A 19293-nucleotide genomic window follows, 5' to 3' on the forward strand; every position below is an offset into this window, starting at 1 on the left:
CTCTTGTAGAACAGTATCCTTGTAGACCTTGGTGGTCACAAAGTCATTGGGGGGGAAGCCACTTCAGACTGGTGACTGGGAGTGAGTTTAATGGACCAAATATAGTGCCCGGTATATTTGAATAGAATATCATTTTTAGGTACAAAAATTTCAAGTTTTCCTGTATGAATTAGAACAATAAAAACACTTTTCAAAACAGGAGAACAAATTTTCCTTTGAACTAGAATTTTATGAGGATACTTTACAACAGGAGAATATACAGTTGTGGGCAGCAGAAACCTGTTGAAATTTAGTAGGCATTGTATTTGAACCAATTATTTGTCCTTCAGTCACTATTCAAAGTTTATTTCTCTATCTCTTTTTTGCTTCTTTCACTGAAAACTATTAACTACTGAGTTGAAAGCATATAACATGCTGGTGGCCTCACCATTAAGTCATTCCAAGAAGATACCTTCATCACAATAGTTGCTCCCGCTGAACCAGTGTGCCAAGAGAGTCAAGCGCTGTGGAGTCAAAATTGGCATGAAATTTTCTTTTTTTGTAAAATAAAGCTTTTTCCAGTTAAAATTATGTATATTAAAGCAAAAAGAAAAAGATAACAAATAAAAAAGAAATAGAAGGTAAAGACACAGAATATATTAGAAAATATAAATAAACATAACTAAAATAAAAAATTAAAAAGGTGACTTCCATTTTTCTTTTCGATGGCTATAACTACATATAACACAAAAATAGCTCTCCCTAAAATTTCTGCATCATCCACTTCTAATAATCCACTCTTTCTAACTGTCAAATTATTTTCTTTTCTTCACAAGTAGTCTATCAGGGTTTTTCAGTCTTTTACAAATGTCTCTAAACATCCTTCCCTAGTCAATATAAAACCGCATGATATTTTCTAAAGTGAGTTTGTACAAGGAAAAGGTGCCACTCAAGAAGGATGAGGACTTGCATACCCAGGCTGTGTAATGTCATCCTGGCTTATGTGTTGGATGTTTTAGGTAAGTAAGTAATGTAGTCATCTAAATAAGGTTGTAGATTAGGGATGTGCACCTGCTACAGGGTTCAATCCATATTCCATTTTAACCTTTCTTTTTGGACAGCTTCAGAGATCAGTTTCTCTAATCCCGAGCCAAACTGTGATTTGACAAATCCAGTCTCCATATTGACTGTAACAACAAATGACTAATTTGTGCTGGGTGTTGTGTATGTGATAGAATTAGGTGAAATTTGCAAGCATATTAGCCCCTTCAGAGGGAATGAAGCCTGCAAAATATCCCGCAAATCAGTACCAGGTAGGGTTTTTTTGGAAGAGCACAAGTTTAGGAATTTTCAAGAAGGTTTTTCAAGTCTAGGAATTTTCTTACTTCCTATAACTTTTTTTGCTGCATTTGATAGGATCTGTATATGGGGTGTCCAGTGGGGCTCTGTCCTGGGCCCAGTGCTATTCAACATCTTTATCAATGACTTGGATGACAGAATTGGGAGCATACTTATCAAATTTGCAGATGACACCAAATTAGGAGGAGTAGCTAATATCCCTGAGGACAGGATCAACATTCAAAATGACCTGAATAGACTAGAAAGCTGGGCCACAGCTAACAAAATGAATTTCAACATGGAGAAATGTAAGGTACTGCACCTAGGGCGGAAAAACGAAATGCACAGATATAGGATTATGGGGGACACCTGGCTGAACGAGAGACTTCTATGTGTGAAAGGGATCTAGGAGCTCAAGTGGATCACAAGTTGAACATGAGGCAACAGTGCAGTGTGGCAGCTAACAAGGCCAGTGTGATTTTGGGCTTCATTAATAGAAGTATAGTGCCTAGATCAAGGGAAGTAATAGTGCCGCTCTATTCTACTTTGGTCAGGCCCCACCTGGAATATTGTGTCCAATTCTGGGCACCACAATTCAAAAAAGGACATTGAGAAACTGGAGCGTGTCCAAAGGAGGGCGACAAAAATGGTGAAGGGTCTGGAAACCATGTCCTATGAGGAACGACTAAGGGAGCAGGGGATGTTTAGCCTGGAGAAAAGAAGGTTAAGAGGTGATATGATAGCCCTGTTTAAATACTTGAAGGGATGTCATACTGAGGAGGGAGCAAGCTTGTTTTCTGCTGCTCCAAAGAACAGGACCCAGAACAATAGATGTAAGCTATAGGAAAAGAGATTCCACCTCAACATTAGGAGGAACTTCCTGATAGTAAGGGCTGTTTGACAGTGGAACAAACTCTCTCAGAGTGTAGTGGAATCTCCTTCCTTGGAGGTTTTTAAACAGAGGCTGGATGGCCATCTGTCAGGGATGCTTTGATTTAGATTTCCTGCATGGCAAAATGGGGTTGGATGGCCCTTGCGGTCTCTTCAAACTCTATGATTCTACTTTGATACTTCATTGCATGAGATGCGGCTCAGCATCTTGTGTTAGTCCTGCAGATGTTATTGGATACAAAGTTCCAGCAGCTGTAGCAAACATAGACATTAATGAAGAGTTCTGGAAGTTGCAATCTAATAACATCTGGATGGCAGCATGATTTCTACCTTACAATAAAGTCTTGGTGGTTTTAAAAAAGGATTTCCATTCCCTCTTTTGTGGACAATTTGCTATATTCTTATATGACTGCATGTTATATTATGTACACAGATGCACACAGAAATTAGAATATTACTTAATGTGGCTCTAAATCATTGCTTGTTTATAAAATGATCACAATATTGATTTCACCTCTCTGCTGTCAGAGAGAAAGTGAATGCCCTCCTTGTTTCAGGGCCAGAAGCCAAGCTGAACCTTATGTAGAAGAAGAAGTGACAGAAGTGGCGAGACTGATTCTTCTCCCTGCCTCCCACACCTAACTGTGCTTTTGGGGCAGTAACTGTCTGACAGTGAACATCTGTTCCACATGCCACAGTTTCAGTGCATTAGATTTTGTCATCTAGAAGCAGAATTTATTCTGTGATATCTCCTGAACAATGAAATCCTGTTCCCTTTGAGGCTAGAACATTAGTATTTGTCTGTCTTTTCAAAGTCTGGTTATTCTGCCAGATTTTGGGTAGTGGCACTGGTATTTGCTGTGAGTGATACTGTTCTATTAAATATTCATATACTCTCTGTGTGTGTGTGTGTGTGTGTGTGTGTGTGTTTTAGTTCTGATGGTTAAATATTTTATCTTACTTTTTAATGAGAATCTCTTTAACAGTATTTGTTTTCTTTTTTGATATTTGTTAAACATGTAAACAAATAGAGCCTATATACAAATATGTGAGCTATACAAAATAACATTTACATCGCATGTACACACATGTACTTGTGCTTTAAACTAAAAATCTAAACAGTAGTCATGATTGATACAAAGATGGAGAATAAGTATGGTGCTTACAGCATATATAAGAAACATATAATCTGTAATTCAAGACAGATAACTGAAAAATCAGTATCAGCATTGTACCATCATAACAAGCAATTAAACATCAAGCACAAAATTATAATACTAAATTTTAAAGTTACATTATATATCCAAAGTTACATCTTCCTCTGATCAATATGTACTTCAGTAATTAAAAAATAGATCCATTTCCCTAAAGATTTGACTCTTGAAATGCTTTTCAAATTTTAGCTCAATAGTTTATTCATGAGCATGGAGGACTGCAGTATATCTTATTTTCATTGCTAAGTGTTATGATATCCCTGAAGTCTACCAATATTTAGCCAGTCCATAAAATGTGGACTGGTATTAAAACCCACCCTATCATGTATTTTTTAAAAGTAAGATTAGGAACCTGAATTTTAGTGTATCCCAACAATACGGTCTAAGTTTTAGCTATAGTTATAGTTTATAGTCTGTAATAACTTCAATGTTACTTGTTACAGTTATCCACTAAATCTGGCTAAAAAGCAAAACTGGTATTTTAGTTGGTCATCTCTGTAGGATGAGAGCAGGAGCCACATGTTTTGTGTAGAAAAACAAGTTGTTAAGAGTTGGAAAAAATACAGAGAAATGATGGCACTTGTTATATCTCCTATAATCAGTTTTGGAGAACATGAGCTTGATTTTGATAAGAGAAAATACTTCGAAAGTATTGTGAAAAACTCAAGTTTATTACAAATGGACCCTATCCTTCCCAATGTTTTATTGTGATGCATTATTTAATTGTTGAGCTTTTGCATTTTTTTTAAAAAAAAAATCTGTTTTCAGACTGCTCATAGCCTGTTACTTGAATCTTTCCCATCTAGAGGGCAGATTTCAGGTTTGCAGGATCTATATTGTTATGTGTTTGATGTGTCTGAAAACTGGAGCCATATCAACTTGGTAGCTCAAGAGATGGAGACAGTTATTTATTGTTACTGATGACCGTACACTAGGATGAATGATATACACAAATCTGCCTCTTAAGTTACTACTAGTCTGGAATTCTAACAGTCTAATTTAGGCCTGGAATGGCCATGTCATCCGAGGGGTGAAACAGATTGTCAATATGAAGCAACTTTCAGCCGCTTTGGAGGCGTGGCATTTAGACAATGCATGCCTCCAAAGTGGCTGGAAGCCGTGCTTCAGCCTGTAAAACCAGAGCAAAAAGGAGCCCAGCTAAACTGACTCCTGATGGTGCTGGTTGGTCTTGAGAGTGGGCCATGCAGTCAGTGGGGTTCTGACCCACTTCCAGCCAGAGCGGCCTCAAACCACTCTTTCATGCCTGTCTGCTCCAACCCAAGAGCTGGAAACGCTTGCTAATCTACTACAAATCATTCTGGGATTTATCAATAAATTTTGATATATCTTTTACTTATACTAGTTGTAATCCATACATTTTTGGTAAAAGTATGTGTGTGAAATTGAAAATGTATAACAAATCATTATTTCTTTACAACTATGACTTTTTCTTTCTGTTGACCTATTAGGAAAGATAGACTTTTGAGGATTACATCTACATCTCTTATATATTCTTTTTCTTTTTTAGTGGTAGTCTAAATATGCTGGTTTGCATCTAAAATTCATCAGAGTAAATACTAATGATCTTAATGATTTAAGATTGCCATTGCCCATGTCTTGATAACCTTGCACAAAGTTTTTTGATGTGATGCTTTATTCCTGTTCTACCCAGAGTTGGCTGGTTTAAACCAGGCTGATTTAAACCATGTTTAAACCAAGCAATGTTAAAAAACCCCACAACAACTCCTAGCCTTTAAAAAAAATTTGGTTTTTAAAAAAGTCTAGCTATTACTATTTTCCAATCCTCTTACTGGAACAATAACTGTTTGAATTTAAACATTTTAACTTTAACAGTTCATTGACCAGTATCCAGTGTCAGTTGATTCTTTTTAACCATTTTATTTTATTGTGCAAGAAATGCCATTCAGGAACAAATCCTTCAATTAAAATATGTTCAACCAAAACAACTTGCTTTAAAAGAACACTTTTTAAAGAACAATTGCTATTTAAGCCTGTGGCCATAATATCTGAACTCCATTTTACTTCTTAATTTTCTGATTTAGTCCTATATTGGTGTAGTTCTACACATTAATACAAAAAACAAACAAAAAACTAGTTAACAAACAAACAAACAAATTTAAACCACAAAACAAGTTTTTATCTCCCCCCCCCCCCGCCCCCTCTTTTCAACTCTGTTTCTACCCAGTTGGTATGCATATGCTTTCTGAATTTATTTTTTGGAAATACATTTCTGCTAGAGTTCTTTGACACAAGGATTTTGATTGTGGATAAAGTAAATGCAGCTTGTAGGGGGTTGAAGAATAATGACCCCTGTTCTGCATAAATCTTCTATGTATACACTTTTGCTTTTGTTTAGAATTCCGTATATGCTCATTGAATTTGAATCCATTATCCTGCCTTGCTCTGCTTACCACACAGTAGGCCTGACTGGCAGTCTTTCTTCACCAAAGAAAAGCTGGAGTGTTTGGTCTCTCAAGTGTCAAGTTTAATGCTGCAGTTCAGAGTCCAAACTTTGTTCTTGTTGGGGAATGCATGGAAGGATTATGCATTCCTTCTCTGCACTCTGGTCAGAATAAAAAGGATTGTACAGTGAGATGGAGAAACGGTGAGAGGGAGGCATATTCCCTGGGAAATGAAATAAATGGGAGCGAATTTCCCCATGAGCAGGGGAAGGCTAGATGCAAATGCTGACTGTGCAGAGAGACACAGTAGTCTGAGTTATCCTTTATTTTCTAGTTTCATTAAGGAGCGTTCCAAGGTCAATGCACTTCCCATGAAGAATAAGAAGGCCAGCAGTTTTCATGAGTTTGCTCGTGACACCAGTGATGCCTGGGACATTGGGGATGATGAAGATGAGGACTTCTCATCTTTCCAGACTTTGAACTCTAAGGTGGCCAAGGCCACAGCAGCCCAGGTACTGGAAAACCACAGCAGGCTACGTGTAAAACCTGAGTGGCCTCAGGCAGTTCTCAATGAAACTTCGACCAACTGTAAAGTCATCAAATCCAATAGTGATGCCCAGCTATCCAGAACGCCTGGTAAGAACTCTACTGCTTTTTACAACCCATGGCTTTTTCACAGTGCATGTTTCTGTTACAAAGTCTCTGGCTTCTACAGTTCGGTAGAGATGTCACATTTGAAACTACAGAATAGAGCATCCTGAGAATCTTGGGACTACAGCTAAGATTTCTTTCCCTTATGGTTGCAAAAGTTCTTTTGAATGAATGCAGTAAGTGCTTGGTGAGATCTAGAAAAGGATAGAATATTCTGGTAGCTAGACCTGATTGCCTTGTTTCTCCTTGTTTTGCCTTGTAGAAGCAAAATATGTATTTTCTTGATTGTGTAAGTCTCACTTGGAGACATTGTTGATAGAATGCTGGATTAGATGAATCCTTGATCTGATCCAGTAGCTTTCTTCTTATGCAACGAGTGGAATTTAGCATTTCTTGCCACATCATTTAAATTACCGTAGTATACTTTATAACTCATGTCAACAGAGTAGGCACATAAGTGATATGTTTCTGTAACATAGCGGTCTAGTAAACTTGTCTGTTGTGGGTTACTATCAGGCCCATTTTTTGTGTTACCTCTTTTGACATGATTGGGCCTTTGAAGTCCTCTGGTTACAAACCAATGTGAATAGATTTTTGGAGATGTTGAACTGTAGGTTTCTGGAGAAAACACAGAACTTTAACTAGGGCTTTTAAACAGATATACAATGCATAATGAAAATAGTTAAGGCAGTAGAGAACTGTTCTTTCTTGTGCTGATGTTGGAATGAACAAAACATGTGAGAAAACATGTTGCCTATCACATTGCCACCAGATGGCATCAGAACCCACATAACCCCTCTGCATTGGAGCTGTAAATTGTCTTTTTAGGTTCCCTGCTATAAGATTACAGCTGGCCCGCCATATGCACAGATGCAAGTGTTCATGGCTTGAAAATATTCAATTTTCAAACCATATATAAATTCCAAAAAGCAAACCTTGATTTTGCTATTTTGTATAAGGGATATCATTTTACTATCTCTTGTATTTAATGGGAGTTGAACATCCACACATTTGGTATTGACAAGGGGTCCTGGAACCAAACCCCAGCTAATATCAAGGCCCATTGTACTAAGTTTGCTGCCCAGCATATTAAAAGAAGGAGGAAAGGAAGAGAGCTTAAAAACTGGAGAGGTAGGCGCTTTACAGACCGCCCAAAAAGGGCGGTCTACCAGCGCCATCATTTGCTGTGCGGAGGAGCCCCAGCGACCAAACCGCGCGACTCCTCCACGCAACAAAAAGAATCTGCAAAATGCAACTTCTTCTTGCGGTGCCCTTATGATGCCGCAAGTCGCCAGTGACGCACTTACGGCGTCATAATGGCGCTGATCCGCTACGTCAAAATGACGCCGCCCATGTAGAACGGGTACCGCCATTTTGTATGCGCTCGGCGCCCAGAAAGGACACCCCTTTCTAACCCTAGTACGTGCTGTGCACGTACTTTCCACCCATGCGGAACGGGCTGTAGAAGGCTGGAGACCGATCAGTCTGGCCATATCTGTAGTTGATGGAAAGAACAGGTAATCTTAGGCGCATTACAGAGCGCCCAAGAAGGGCGCTCTGCTGCTGCCGCCAGTTGCTACATCTGCGAACCGCAGTGGCCAAACCGCGTGGTTCCCGGTCGCAGCCGAAAAGAAGCGCCGAAATGGTGCTTCTTTCTGCGCCCCGGAAGTGGCACCGCGAGGCACTAGTCGCACACTCGCGGCATCACCTCCACCATGCGACGTCCGGATGCTACATGTCCGTGATGTCAAAATTTCGCCCCCCGTGTGGAACGGGCGCCGCCATTTTGTCCGTACTAGGGTTAGGGACATCAGGAAGTGACTCCCCTTTCTAACCCTAGTGCATACCCAGTCCATACTATAGGCCCGTCTGTAACGGGCCAAAGTTAACCAAAGAGAAATAATAGCCATGCATGCTAATCTCTGAACAATGGTTATTGCTAAAAATGTGATACTTTGCCTTTAGCAGTACACCCGCTAGTGAAGTGGAAGGCTCTTTTGGGTCATTTCTTTCCCATCATGAAGTGTTGCATCAGTTGCAATAAAGGTCTTAAAGCATTGTATTAACTGTAAGGAAATATCTGTGTAGGGATTCTCACTATTCTGTAAGACATGCGGTTGAGGCAGAACAGTTCAGTCCAGCAGAATTGGTAAGGTTTCTGGTTTATATAGTCTGGGCTTGAAGTTGCATTTGTACTTATATCAGCATGTCAGAAAAATTTGAACAGATATACCTTCTCCCATCTTTAAGAGCTGGGAGAGAAAATTTGCAAGTATGTAGATTTTCCTTGCCATGCTTGTGGATCAAGATGTGAATGCTTTCCTGGAATTAGAAGTGCTGCATGCATGAAGAACACAGTGGATTCTGGAACCTCAAGACAGGGCTTGCTGTTGTCCAGTATGATCATAGCCTGATAAACATCTTTAAACTTTTTTAGACGATGCCTGTATGCGCAACCCACTCCACAAACAGCAGTCTCTCCCACTCCGACCCATCATTCCACTCGTTGCTCGCATCTCTGACCAAAATGCTTCAGGAGCTCCTCCTATGACAGTGCGTGAAAAAACTCGCTTGGAGAAGTTCCGGCAGCTTCTGTCCAGCCCCAACACAGATCTAGGTGAGTCTGGGTTTAGAAAGCAATAAGCTTTTGGCACTCTGTTTGTTTTAGAGGGACGACTAGAGAAAGGCATGTTCTCCATTGGTACCTTTCTCCAGTTTTGAAGGGGTTGTGTGTTGAAAACTGAGGTATAAGGAAGATATCCAAATAATTGATATAGCGTAGCCATTGTCTAAGGCTGGGTCTAAGCTTGTCAGAATTCTCCAGGCTGCTCCAAATTCACCCCTTAGCTGCTTTCTTTTGCTGCAAGTTTTCGGCTTTCGCAGCAAACGATGGACAGCTGCTTTCCAATACAGCCCCTTTTTGTTTTTCAGTGTCACTGCTGAGGTCAGAATGAGGAGTTTAGCCACACTATCAATGATGGGCACCTCATTCTGACCTCAGAGTGACTCACGTCTGCAGTGGCAGTGCCAAGTGGCCCACAGAGACTATGAGTGAAAAGGCAGCCACTAGTGTCGCTGCAAAGAGAACCAAAAGCTCACAGCAAAAATGTGAATTATTTAAATGCTGATTAAGAGGAAGAAGTCCTGAATCAGGTATGGGCATTATGAAGATAGTTTAGACTTGATTGAGGGTTTTGGCCCAGCATCACATAAGCAGGATGCAGCAAGCCCAAGAGGAATTTGGGATAAATGTAGACAAGCCCTGTGACACAAATGAGCAAGCTTGGCTGGTCTAGGGGCCAGTGTAGTTTGCATGTTATACTAGGACTCCAGAGTCCCTGCTTGGCCATAGAAACCCACCAAGTGTCATTCGGGAAGTTACACTCTCTCAGCTTCTGAAGAAGGCAATGGCAAATCCTTTCTGAACAAATCTTGCCCAGAAAACCTTGTCATAGATTTGACTTGGGACCACCATAAATCAGAAACAACTTGAAAGCACACAACTACAACAACTGGGGGGCATTTCCACCATATGCCAGAAATTGCTATAGGCCCCATCCATTTCTGCCACATTGCATCACTGAAGTTCAGTGATAGAATCATAGAGTTGGAAGAGACCACAAGGGCCATCCAGTCCAACCTCCCACTCAAAGCATCCCCGACAGATGGCCAACCAACCTCTGTTTAAAGACTTCCAAGGAAGGACACTCCACTACACTCTGAGGGAGTGTGTTCCACTGTCGAACAGCCCTTACTGTCAGGAAGTTCCTCCTAATGTTGAGGTGGAATCTCTTTTCCTATAGCTTACATCCATTGTTCTGGGTCCTGTTCTTTGGAGCAGCAGAAAACAAGCTTGCTCCCTCCTCAGTATGACATCCCTTCAAGAATTTAAACAGGACTATCATATCACCTCTTAACTTTCTCTTCTCCAGGCTAAACATCCCCAGCTCCCTAAGGCATTCCTCATAGGGCATGGTTTCCAGGCCTTTCACCATTTTAGTCGCCCTCCTTTGGACATGCTCCAGTTTCTCAATGTCTTTTTTGAATTGTGGTGCCCAGAACTGAACACAGTATTCCAGGTCGAGCCTGACCAAAGCAGAATAGAGTGGCACTATTACTTCCCTTGATCTAGATAGTATACTTTTATTGATGCAACCTAAAATTGCATTGGGCTTTTTAGCTGCTGCATTGCACTGTTGTCTACATGGACTCCTAGATCCCTTTCACACATAGTTTCATTCAGCCAGGTGTCCCCCATAATCCTGTATCTGTGCATTTCATTTTTCTGCCCTAAGTGCAGTACCTTATGTTTCTCCGTGTTGAATTTCATTTTGTTAGCTTTGGCCCAGCTTTCTAGTCTATTGAAGTCATTCTGAATTTTAATCCTGTCCTCTGGGGTATTTGCTACTCCTCCTAATTTGGTGTCATCTGCAAATTTGATAAGTATGCCCCCAATAGAAATACAACACACACACACACACACACACACCACTTTCCATTTAACTCTCTCTTGTGTACACATCTTCATATTAAAATAAAGAGTTTAGGGGAGATGTTCCTAGTTCTAAAGCAGAATTACAAGTTCAGAAATGCACTTCACCTTTTTAAAATGGGAAAAGGATGTTATTTCTTTGCCTCACTACTGCAGTACTGCCAGCCTTTGCCAGGGTGAAAAAACAGGCCGCGAAGAGGGAACTTCTGTGTTACCCTTCTTGGTCTAAACTATACGTCTCTGACCCAGTGCCCTCTAGATGCAATAGCTACAACTTCCATACGCTCCAGCCAGCATGAGTACTGATTGAGGAAGCCTGCTTAAAAGAATAAAGCAATACAGCTCTGCATCTGTTGAAATTATTTCTAATATGTTGTTCATGGCTGAGTTTAATATAGATTAAAATTATTTTGTTACCTAACACTTTGAAGCAAACATAATTAAAAATATATAAATACTAAAGCATCCCCCTATTGTCCTAGAAACCTGTATATTCAAAGGAATAACCTTTTCATGGGCTTGGAATTCTAGAGGAGTTGCTTGCCCCCCTACAACAGAGAAGTATCTACCAGAATACTATATGTGAAGAAACTAACCACTGTCTGTTTGCAGATGAATTGAGGAAATGCAGCTGGCCTGGTGTCCCCAGAGAAGTCCGGCCTGTGACATGGCGACTTTTATCAGTAAGTGCTGCACCTCTCCAAGCTGAAGTTGCTTGTATGCATCCTACATAGGAAAATGTGTGTACGTGCACAAGAGCAGTAACTGGAATTTAAGCACATGTGACAGTTCCCTCTGTTTCTAGCTCACACTTTTACCTTTTTTTTAATGAAGCTGTCTCAAGTCCTTTAATGGAAGAGGAACATGCCACTCTATAATGTAGGAGAGGCATATGTTAAATTTTGTCATTTTTTTTAAATCAGCAAAAAAGTGAAAATGGGAATTGTTCATGTGTTGTGCTACTGACACCTGAAAAATGCTAGTGTGGAGCAATCAATGAGAGAAGTTCCAATGTCTTCATATACCAATGCTCCAAAAGGCCATTACCAAAGGAAGAGGTTGCATATTAATACTATAATTACTGGATTCAATATTACAGCTGCTGGATTCAACACAAGATGTACTCTAATGCCTTTAAAAATGTTTTTGCATGTAATAATAATAATAATAATATGTTTTATTTATATACCGCTATTCCAAAGATCATAGCGGTGAACAGCAAGTAAGCTAATTAGCAAGTAAGCTAATTAAATTCTGACAGATGCAAATGTTTTCCACTACAGCAACACCTGGCTTGGAGCAACTGCACTTGTAAAACTTGGGTCATTTGTGCAATTCTTATGGGGTTTCAACTTTTCAGAAATTGAATTCAACAACACTAGTTTGCTATTGTTGCAGCAATATAATAGAGATGAGTTGGGGTAGGACATACAAACAAGAGAAGGTTAAGATATGACACGATAGCAATGTTTAAATATTTGAAGTGATGGAGCAAGCTTGGTATGTGCTGCTCCAAAAACTGGACACGGAGCAATGGCTGCAAGCTACAGGAAAAGAGATTCCACATTGGGAACATTAGGAAGAACTTCTTGATGTAACTGCTGTTCAATAGTAGAATATGCTGCCTCGGAGGGTAGTGGAGTCTCCTTGTTTGGAGGCTTTTAAACAGAAGCTGGATGGCCATCCATGAGGAGTACTTTGATTGTGCATTCTTGCGTGGCAGGGGATTGGACTGGATGACCCTTGTGGTCTCTTCCAACTTTATGACTCTGTGATTTTCTATGAACATTGAGCAAAGCAAAGAAGAAGATTTTCTCCCCCTTTCTCTTCTCTTACAGGGGTATCTTCCTGCCAACATGGAGCGGAGGAAGTTGACCTTACAGCGCAAACGAGAAGAGTATTTTGGATTCATTGAGCAGTATTATGACTCTAGGAATGAGGAGCATCATCAAGATACATACCGTCAGGTACACAACACTTATTTCCTGATGCATGAGGTTTCTTTTATATAGCATCCTGGACTATTTTGAGGTTTCATGACATGAGACCTTAAAGATTTTCACTAGTAGAAGCCTTCTGTAATTTTGCTTGTAGCCCTACCCATTTTCACATGAGGCCTATCTACATAGCCCTGGTGATATCATGGCAGAATACCTCAGTGGTATTAGCTGCCAGAAGTGAGTAGATCTGACACTTGCCCTGACTAAGGCCCAAAAGAGATGGGCGAAGAAAGCGTGCTTCCGGGTAACTTGGGGGCATGTCAGTCACATAACGCATGCCCAGAAGCCGCCGCCAAGCCATCGCAGCCTGAAAAAGCCAACCTAAAAAAATAGTGGTAAAAAACTGCTTCTTTTAAGAAGCTACTATGAAACAGCTGCGATGGGCTGGATTGAGGCCATGCTCATGCAGTTGCCTTGGCTCCAGGCGAGCGGCACCAGGGCAGCCCTGGTCCACCCTTTTTGGACAGTCTGTTTCACCCCTGAGTTATCCTAGAGGTGAAGAATTCTCAAAACTGGTCAGATACTTGAAGTTGCCCTAATGTTGTTCTCTTAGGACTCATTCTTGGTCTAATTGCTGTAAATGCAAGCTGTGTTGGAAGAGTAATGATTAATAGGCTGTTCTGTTCATGTTACCCTCATATTGTACAGTGGACCTTGGATATCCATTGGGGTTTGGTTCCAGGAACCCCCCCCCCCCCCCCATAGATACCAAAATCCATGGATGCTTAAGTCCCATTAAACATAATGGGGTAGTAAAGTGGTGTCAGTTGTATGAAATGGCAAAATCAAGGTTTGCTTTTTAGAGTTTATATGTTTTTTAATATTTTCAAGGTGTGAATGTTTGAATCCATCGATAAAGGATCCATGAATATGGAAGGGTGACTGTAATATACTTTTTGTATCTCTGAAGGAGAAGCAAATAGTTCTTGGTGTGGGGGTAGTTGTATCTATAAGTTAATACAGGGGCCTTTCCCATCCATGGGGGTTGGTTCCAAACCCTCACTCTACTGCGTGGATGGGAAAAAAATGTGAGAGTTCAAGCCCATATTAGTGAATAGACCGAAAGGACCTTGAAAGTGTGGTACATGCACTGGTAATCTCTCATTTATACTTCTGCAATGCACTCTACATGGGGCTACCTTTGTACCAAGTTCGGAAGCTCCAACTAGTCCAAAATGCAGCAGCCAGATTGGTCACCGGAACTTCCAGGTCAGACCACATAACACCTGTATTAAAATCTCTACACTGGCTACCAATTAGCTTCCAGGCGCAGTACAAAGTGTTGGTTATCACCTTTAAAGCCCTATATGGCTTGGGCCCGAGTTACTTGAGAGAACGCCTCTCCTGGTACAATCTGCCCCGGACTCTCAGAACAACTGGGAAGAATCTTCTAGTTCATACAAAAGTCAGACTATTAACTACTTCCCAAAGAGCATACATAGCTATGACTCCCACGCTTTGGAACAATCTTACGGAAAAGATCAGACTGATTCCAACCTTAGATTCCTTTAAGAAGGCACTAAAAACACATCTCTTCCGGCAAGCATACACCCTTGATCTTTTATAAGATCTGAAGAAAACTTCACCTCAGGAAATTAAGATAACTTTATCGCAGGATGTATTGTGGTTTTAATATTGTACTGTCATACTTTGATATTACATGGTTTTAAATTGTTTTTAAACTGTAATTTTAGATATTTTGTTGTTGAAATACTGTTGTAATCCCGCTTCAATCCATCGGGAGAGGCGGGAAAATAGAAATGAAACTTATTATTATTTAACATGTGCATACCCATGTCAGCACATCCATGGGTGTGTGATGTCATTTGCTAATATGGACAGGGCAAGCCGCAGGAACTGCAATCCACCAGTGGCTAACCCACTGATACAGCAGGTCCACTGTAGTCCCTCTCTGTCTCCAGACATAGTGCTGCTGTCACTCAAGCTTTGGGAATATTTCTTCACTATGTTGAAATTGTGGGTCAATGAAATCAGCAGTACTTAATGTTTTTTCCCCCTGCTAAAATATATATATCTTTCAGATCCATATAGACATTCCACGGACGAACCCCCTCATCCCTCTGTTCCAGCAGCCATTAGTTCAGGAGGTGAGAAGAGGCCTACTTTTCTTTCTAATCTTTTTGCAGTGCAATATACCAGACTATAATGGCTTCACAAGGATACAGAGTACAGTGTGCCCTTTGTTTACGGACTCCCCTGCGTAAAACAAATAACGCGTATGCTCGGGCCCCATTTAAATGAATGGGGCTCGTGCACGTGGTGATGCAACAGGCACACACCCCATTCATCCCTATGGGATGTGCCACCCCTTTCTCCCCGCATGGTTTTCAGCATATGCTGAAAGCCACGTAAAGTACGCCCACATATGACGTGGGTGCACTGTAGTGATATTCTTCCCTGGTCAGCTATTTTCTGCTATATCCAAGAGCTGTTCAAATAGACTAGAAGATGATTTAAATGTAACTGAGTACATTATCAGCTTCCCACCTAGTAGTAAATGTTCAGCATGCAGATTCTGCGCTCAAACTAAATTCTCAGATGAGATTTGTGGAAATAGATGTAGTCTGGAGGAACATGCTTAATCTGCATGCTTTATTTTCAGCACCACACAGGTACAAGAAATGTCCCTCTTCCCTGTAAGATGCATATTATCTTATTATGTATTTATTTATTTGGAGTATTAATTAGACAGTTCCCTGCCCTCAGGCTTACAATCTAAAAAGACATGACACAAAAGGAGAAGGGAATAGCAGTGGGGAATGGGATCCAGTCCAGCAGATCTTCTCTCCCTCTAAGGTCTGGACCATGGCAGATGCACTGGAGGGACGGCCTTCTTCTTATTCTGGACTAGGCCTGATAGAGCTGGCCTGCCTGTCTCTCTCCGGAACTGGATGTTAGAAGATGTATGGCTACCATTATGGGAAAATACTCCTATTTTCCTCTTTTTCTTTTCCTAGTAATGTCGCATAATGCATAATGCATGATATGACATATTCCATTTCCTTATTCCTCTCTACTTCATGGACTACAACTTGATCATGACATAGTGATCACACATTGTATATCTTCCTTTGCTGGAGGCTGCAGAGAAGAGAGGAGGAGGGAAATGTAGAGATGGGGAATATTATTTCCCATAGTGCATTCCCCATAATATGTATTTCTAGTTTACATTTCATAAGTAGCCATATTATTCTTTAAATGAACAAATGCAGGAAAAAATCAAATCAAATCAAAAACGAACAGGCCGAACAGGGAGCTCTATATACTAGTGTCTTAGACATTCTTTTCAGGTCAGAATGTACCTTTCAGAGATATATATATTTATCTGCATCAGTGTGAAACTTTGACAATTTATTTAGGACATTTAATTTTCTCTCCAGTCCCTGAGCATTCCCAGAATGGTTTACAAAACAACTTTAAAATTATTTTTAAATATTAAAAAGGACAATGGAGTTGATATTATTCCAGCATTAAAATAAGACTGAGACTGACAGAGCTAAAAGGCCTGTACAAATAAAAAAGTATTTGCCTGGTAATGAAAAGAAATTCTTTCCCATTTGAGGAAAGTCCTTATACTGGGACATCACAGCTAAGAAGATCACACTCTTAGTCACTCAGCACCTCACCTCTGGCCGTCCTCCTCTCTTCTCTGCAGCCTTCATACTTGAGGAGGCTCATGTGGAAGAGAGCAGGACTGTACTGCTATTTGTAAGCTTACCCTGGAGAGTGCTGTGAAGTAGTAGCATCAGGGTCAGTGTCTCTTAAGAACAATTTACAGTGACTTGTGAATTCTGAGCCAGATGCCCTTTCCAAAAAATGCTAAGAAGGTGCCATACCAGGATCTCTGTGTAGAAGGAATGGGGATAGCACTTCACAGCAGTGGTTCATCTTACCTAAGGCCACACAACATCTCAGTGACAGGGCCAAAAATGAGTTGGAACATCCAGATACACCAGGCAGAATTGTAGTTGTCCATAACTGAAAACCGGTTTCTGCAGTATAGCTGAAAATCCTCTGACCAGACTAATTGTAGTCAATATTTTCTGCTGTGAAATGTTATCCCCATTTCTCCTACATAGAGTTAGGTAGGGTATTTTCTTAACATTTGTAGGTAAGGGCACTTGCAGATCATATAATTCCAGTCAAGTCTGAGTAGGCTTAATCCATTCCAGAATTCTTATGCATTTGGATTTGCTATATCTAAGAGCCAATAGCTGACTGGATGTTGAGATTTATTACAACTAATGCAAGGACTGTCTAAAATCACAGGCCTTGCAACCATGAAAGTTTGATTCAGATCTTCAGGTTTCTCGAACACAGAAGCACACAGTGAGTCCCATAAATAAATACATAACAAAGTCCTGTGGTGTTGGTCTTGCAATTAATAGGCCCATGACTATCTTGAGATCTGTTATTGCCACTCTTAATATGGCTTGTTTTCTGCTTGCAAGCAGACAATGGCTCATAGATACTGGGATAAAGTATTGTTTACCTAAAAGCTGAAGCACTTTATTATTCATGTCGTTAATAATGCTGCAAAGCAAACTGTCATATTTAGAGTATGATTAATGAGAAATATATATTGTAATTGCATTGACAATCATTGCTGAGCAATTTGCAAGGTTTTAAAAAACCTATGCAAGCAAGTTTGTCAAGGATTTTATATCCATGTTTGTGGGGGTATTGCCTGGTTTTTAATATTCTAGAAACCAAAAAACGGTAACATTTTAATGTCTTGCCTGTCTGTCAGTATCAGTGTGGGGGAGTTCAATTTAAAAGCATCCAGGGCCATCAGAGCCTGGTTTGTGTATTTAACAGATCTAAACCCAGATAGTAGTTCTCTAATCATTGCCAGTACCATGTAGTGGAAGAACCTGTGTAGCTAGGCTGATTTATCTTGACTTGTGTGAACACAGTAACAATCTTTTTACCTGCCATGATCAAATGCATTGTCATTAAGCAGCAATATGACCTAGTGGTTCATGCATTATTTTCCTGGTATGTAGTTGTGGTGACAAGGTAATTTCATATGGGGAGGTTTTAAATGTATGAACCAGGGATAAATCAGAAAGATCACTACAGTAGGCAAATGGCCTTTGATAAGATTTCAGTAAGGTTAACGGTATATATAAACTAAGAAAATTTGGCAGTGACTTGATTAGGTTGTCTTATGTGCCAGGGGAGAGCACAGTGTTTTGAAGTAGCAACATAGGAAGTGGCCATGTACTGTTTCCTAGCATTTTCTGTTCTGATGACTGCTGATCTCCAAGGTACAAGGCTGATGTCACTCCCAGTACCTGCTTCCTGATCTTTTTAATTGGATTTGTCAGGCATTGAATTTAGGATTTTCTTTCTTCAGATATATGCTCTAGTTCTGAGCTATAGTCCCGTTCCCCTCCCCCCAAATCCCATTTCTCTAGATTTATTTTGAGAGCACTACAGTTTTGTAGTTCTGTAGTTTGAACTACAGAAGCATGCATGTTATGTTTAGCAACATTGAGAGGAAGCCCATCTAGTGTATACTTACTACCAGTATCCTTGAACCTGTCATTATCATATATATTAGCACACTAATCTGTCCAAGAACTTGAAGGTCTTGTAGCTGAAAGTTGCTTTAATTGGGAGTGATGACTAAAATAGTATTTTGTGAATGCTACATTTTCTGTTATACAATTTGGAATGAAGCTTTTGAAAACCCTTCCAGCTGAAACAGAATATCTTGCAAAATCACTTACTAGATGTATTCCTGTTTCATTCCTGATCCTTGCAAGACCTTGAGCAAGAAAGAGGTCTTGAAGAGAGGTAAAAAAACAGTATGTGAATGAAAATGTATGGCACTGTTGAAAGTGGGAAGCACCCAAAACCTAAACACAGATAGTCTACAGCCATTAAGAGTTTGTTAAGTATAATATTTTCTTTTCTCACATATATTTAAGAGCTGCTCTGTCATCCTAATGTAATTTGTGTTCATTGAGAGGATTACTAAAATAAGATATGTAGTTTACTACTTGGCAGGTGTGTAAAGTACTGCCTGTATAGGTTTTCTTTCTTCTTAAGAGAGGTAGGAACTTCTTTATGAAATAAAAATTGAAAATTCAGAAAAGAGAGCAAGCTTCCATGCAGTTTCTCCTCCTTTCTAGTGGTTACTACTCTTCATCTAGGGACAGGAAAGCAAAAGACCTTCTAGTAAACCATCAGCTATTGTGTGATTATAGTGCAAATGGAGTTAGATAATACCCAAGTTACACCTTATTTATCTTTTAACTTTCCATGCGTTTCCCTAT

At 40.1% G+C, this 19293-nt stretch overlaps 1 protein-coding gene across 3 annotated transcripts in view; it reads left to right on the top strand.

Moving 5' to 3' along the window:
- The window catches only part of TBC1D22B (TBC1 domain family member 22B), a 57254-nt gene that overhangs the window by 6285 nt on the left and 31676 nt on the right, over positions 1 to 19293 (top strand). For all 3 annotated transcript variants that reach the window (XM_089514775.1, XM_089514776.1, XM_089514774.1), the window contains exons 3-7: positions 6180 to 6481; positions 8934 to 9113; positions 11601 to 11671; positions 12827 to 12955; positions 15031 to 15096. In XM_089514775.1, coding sequence (XP_089370901.1) covers positions 6180 to 6481; positions 8934 to 9113; positions 11601 to 11671; positions 12827 to 12955; positions 15031 to 15096 — 748 coding nt within the window. The remainder of the gene's footprint in view (positions 1 to 6179; positions 6482 to 8933; positions 9114 to 11600; positions 11672 to 12826; positions 12956 to 15030; positions 15097 to 19293) is intronic.

The sequence above is a fragment of the Sceloporus occidentalis genome, unplaced genomic scaffold, assembly GCF_023333645.1.
Source record: "Sceloporus occidentalis isolate IW3139 unplaced genomic scaffold, rSceOcc1.0.p SCAF_3, whole genome shotgun sequence".
NCBI lineage: Eukaryota > Metazoa > Chordata > Lepidosauria > Squamata > Phrynosomatidae > Sceloporus > Sceloporus occidentalis.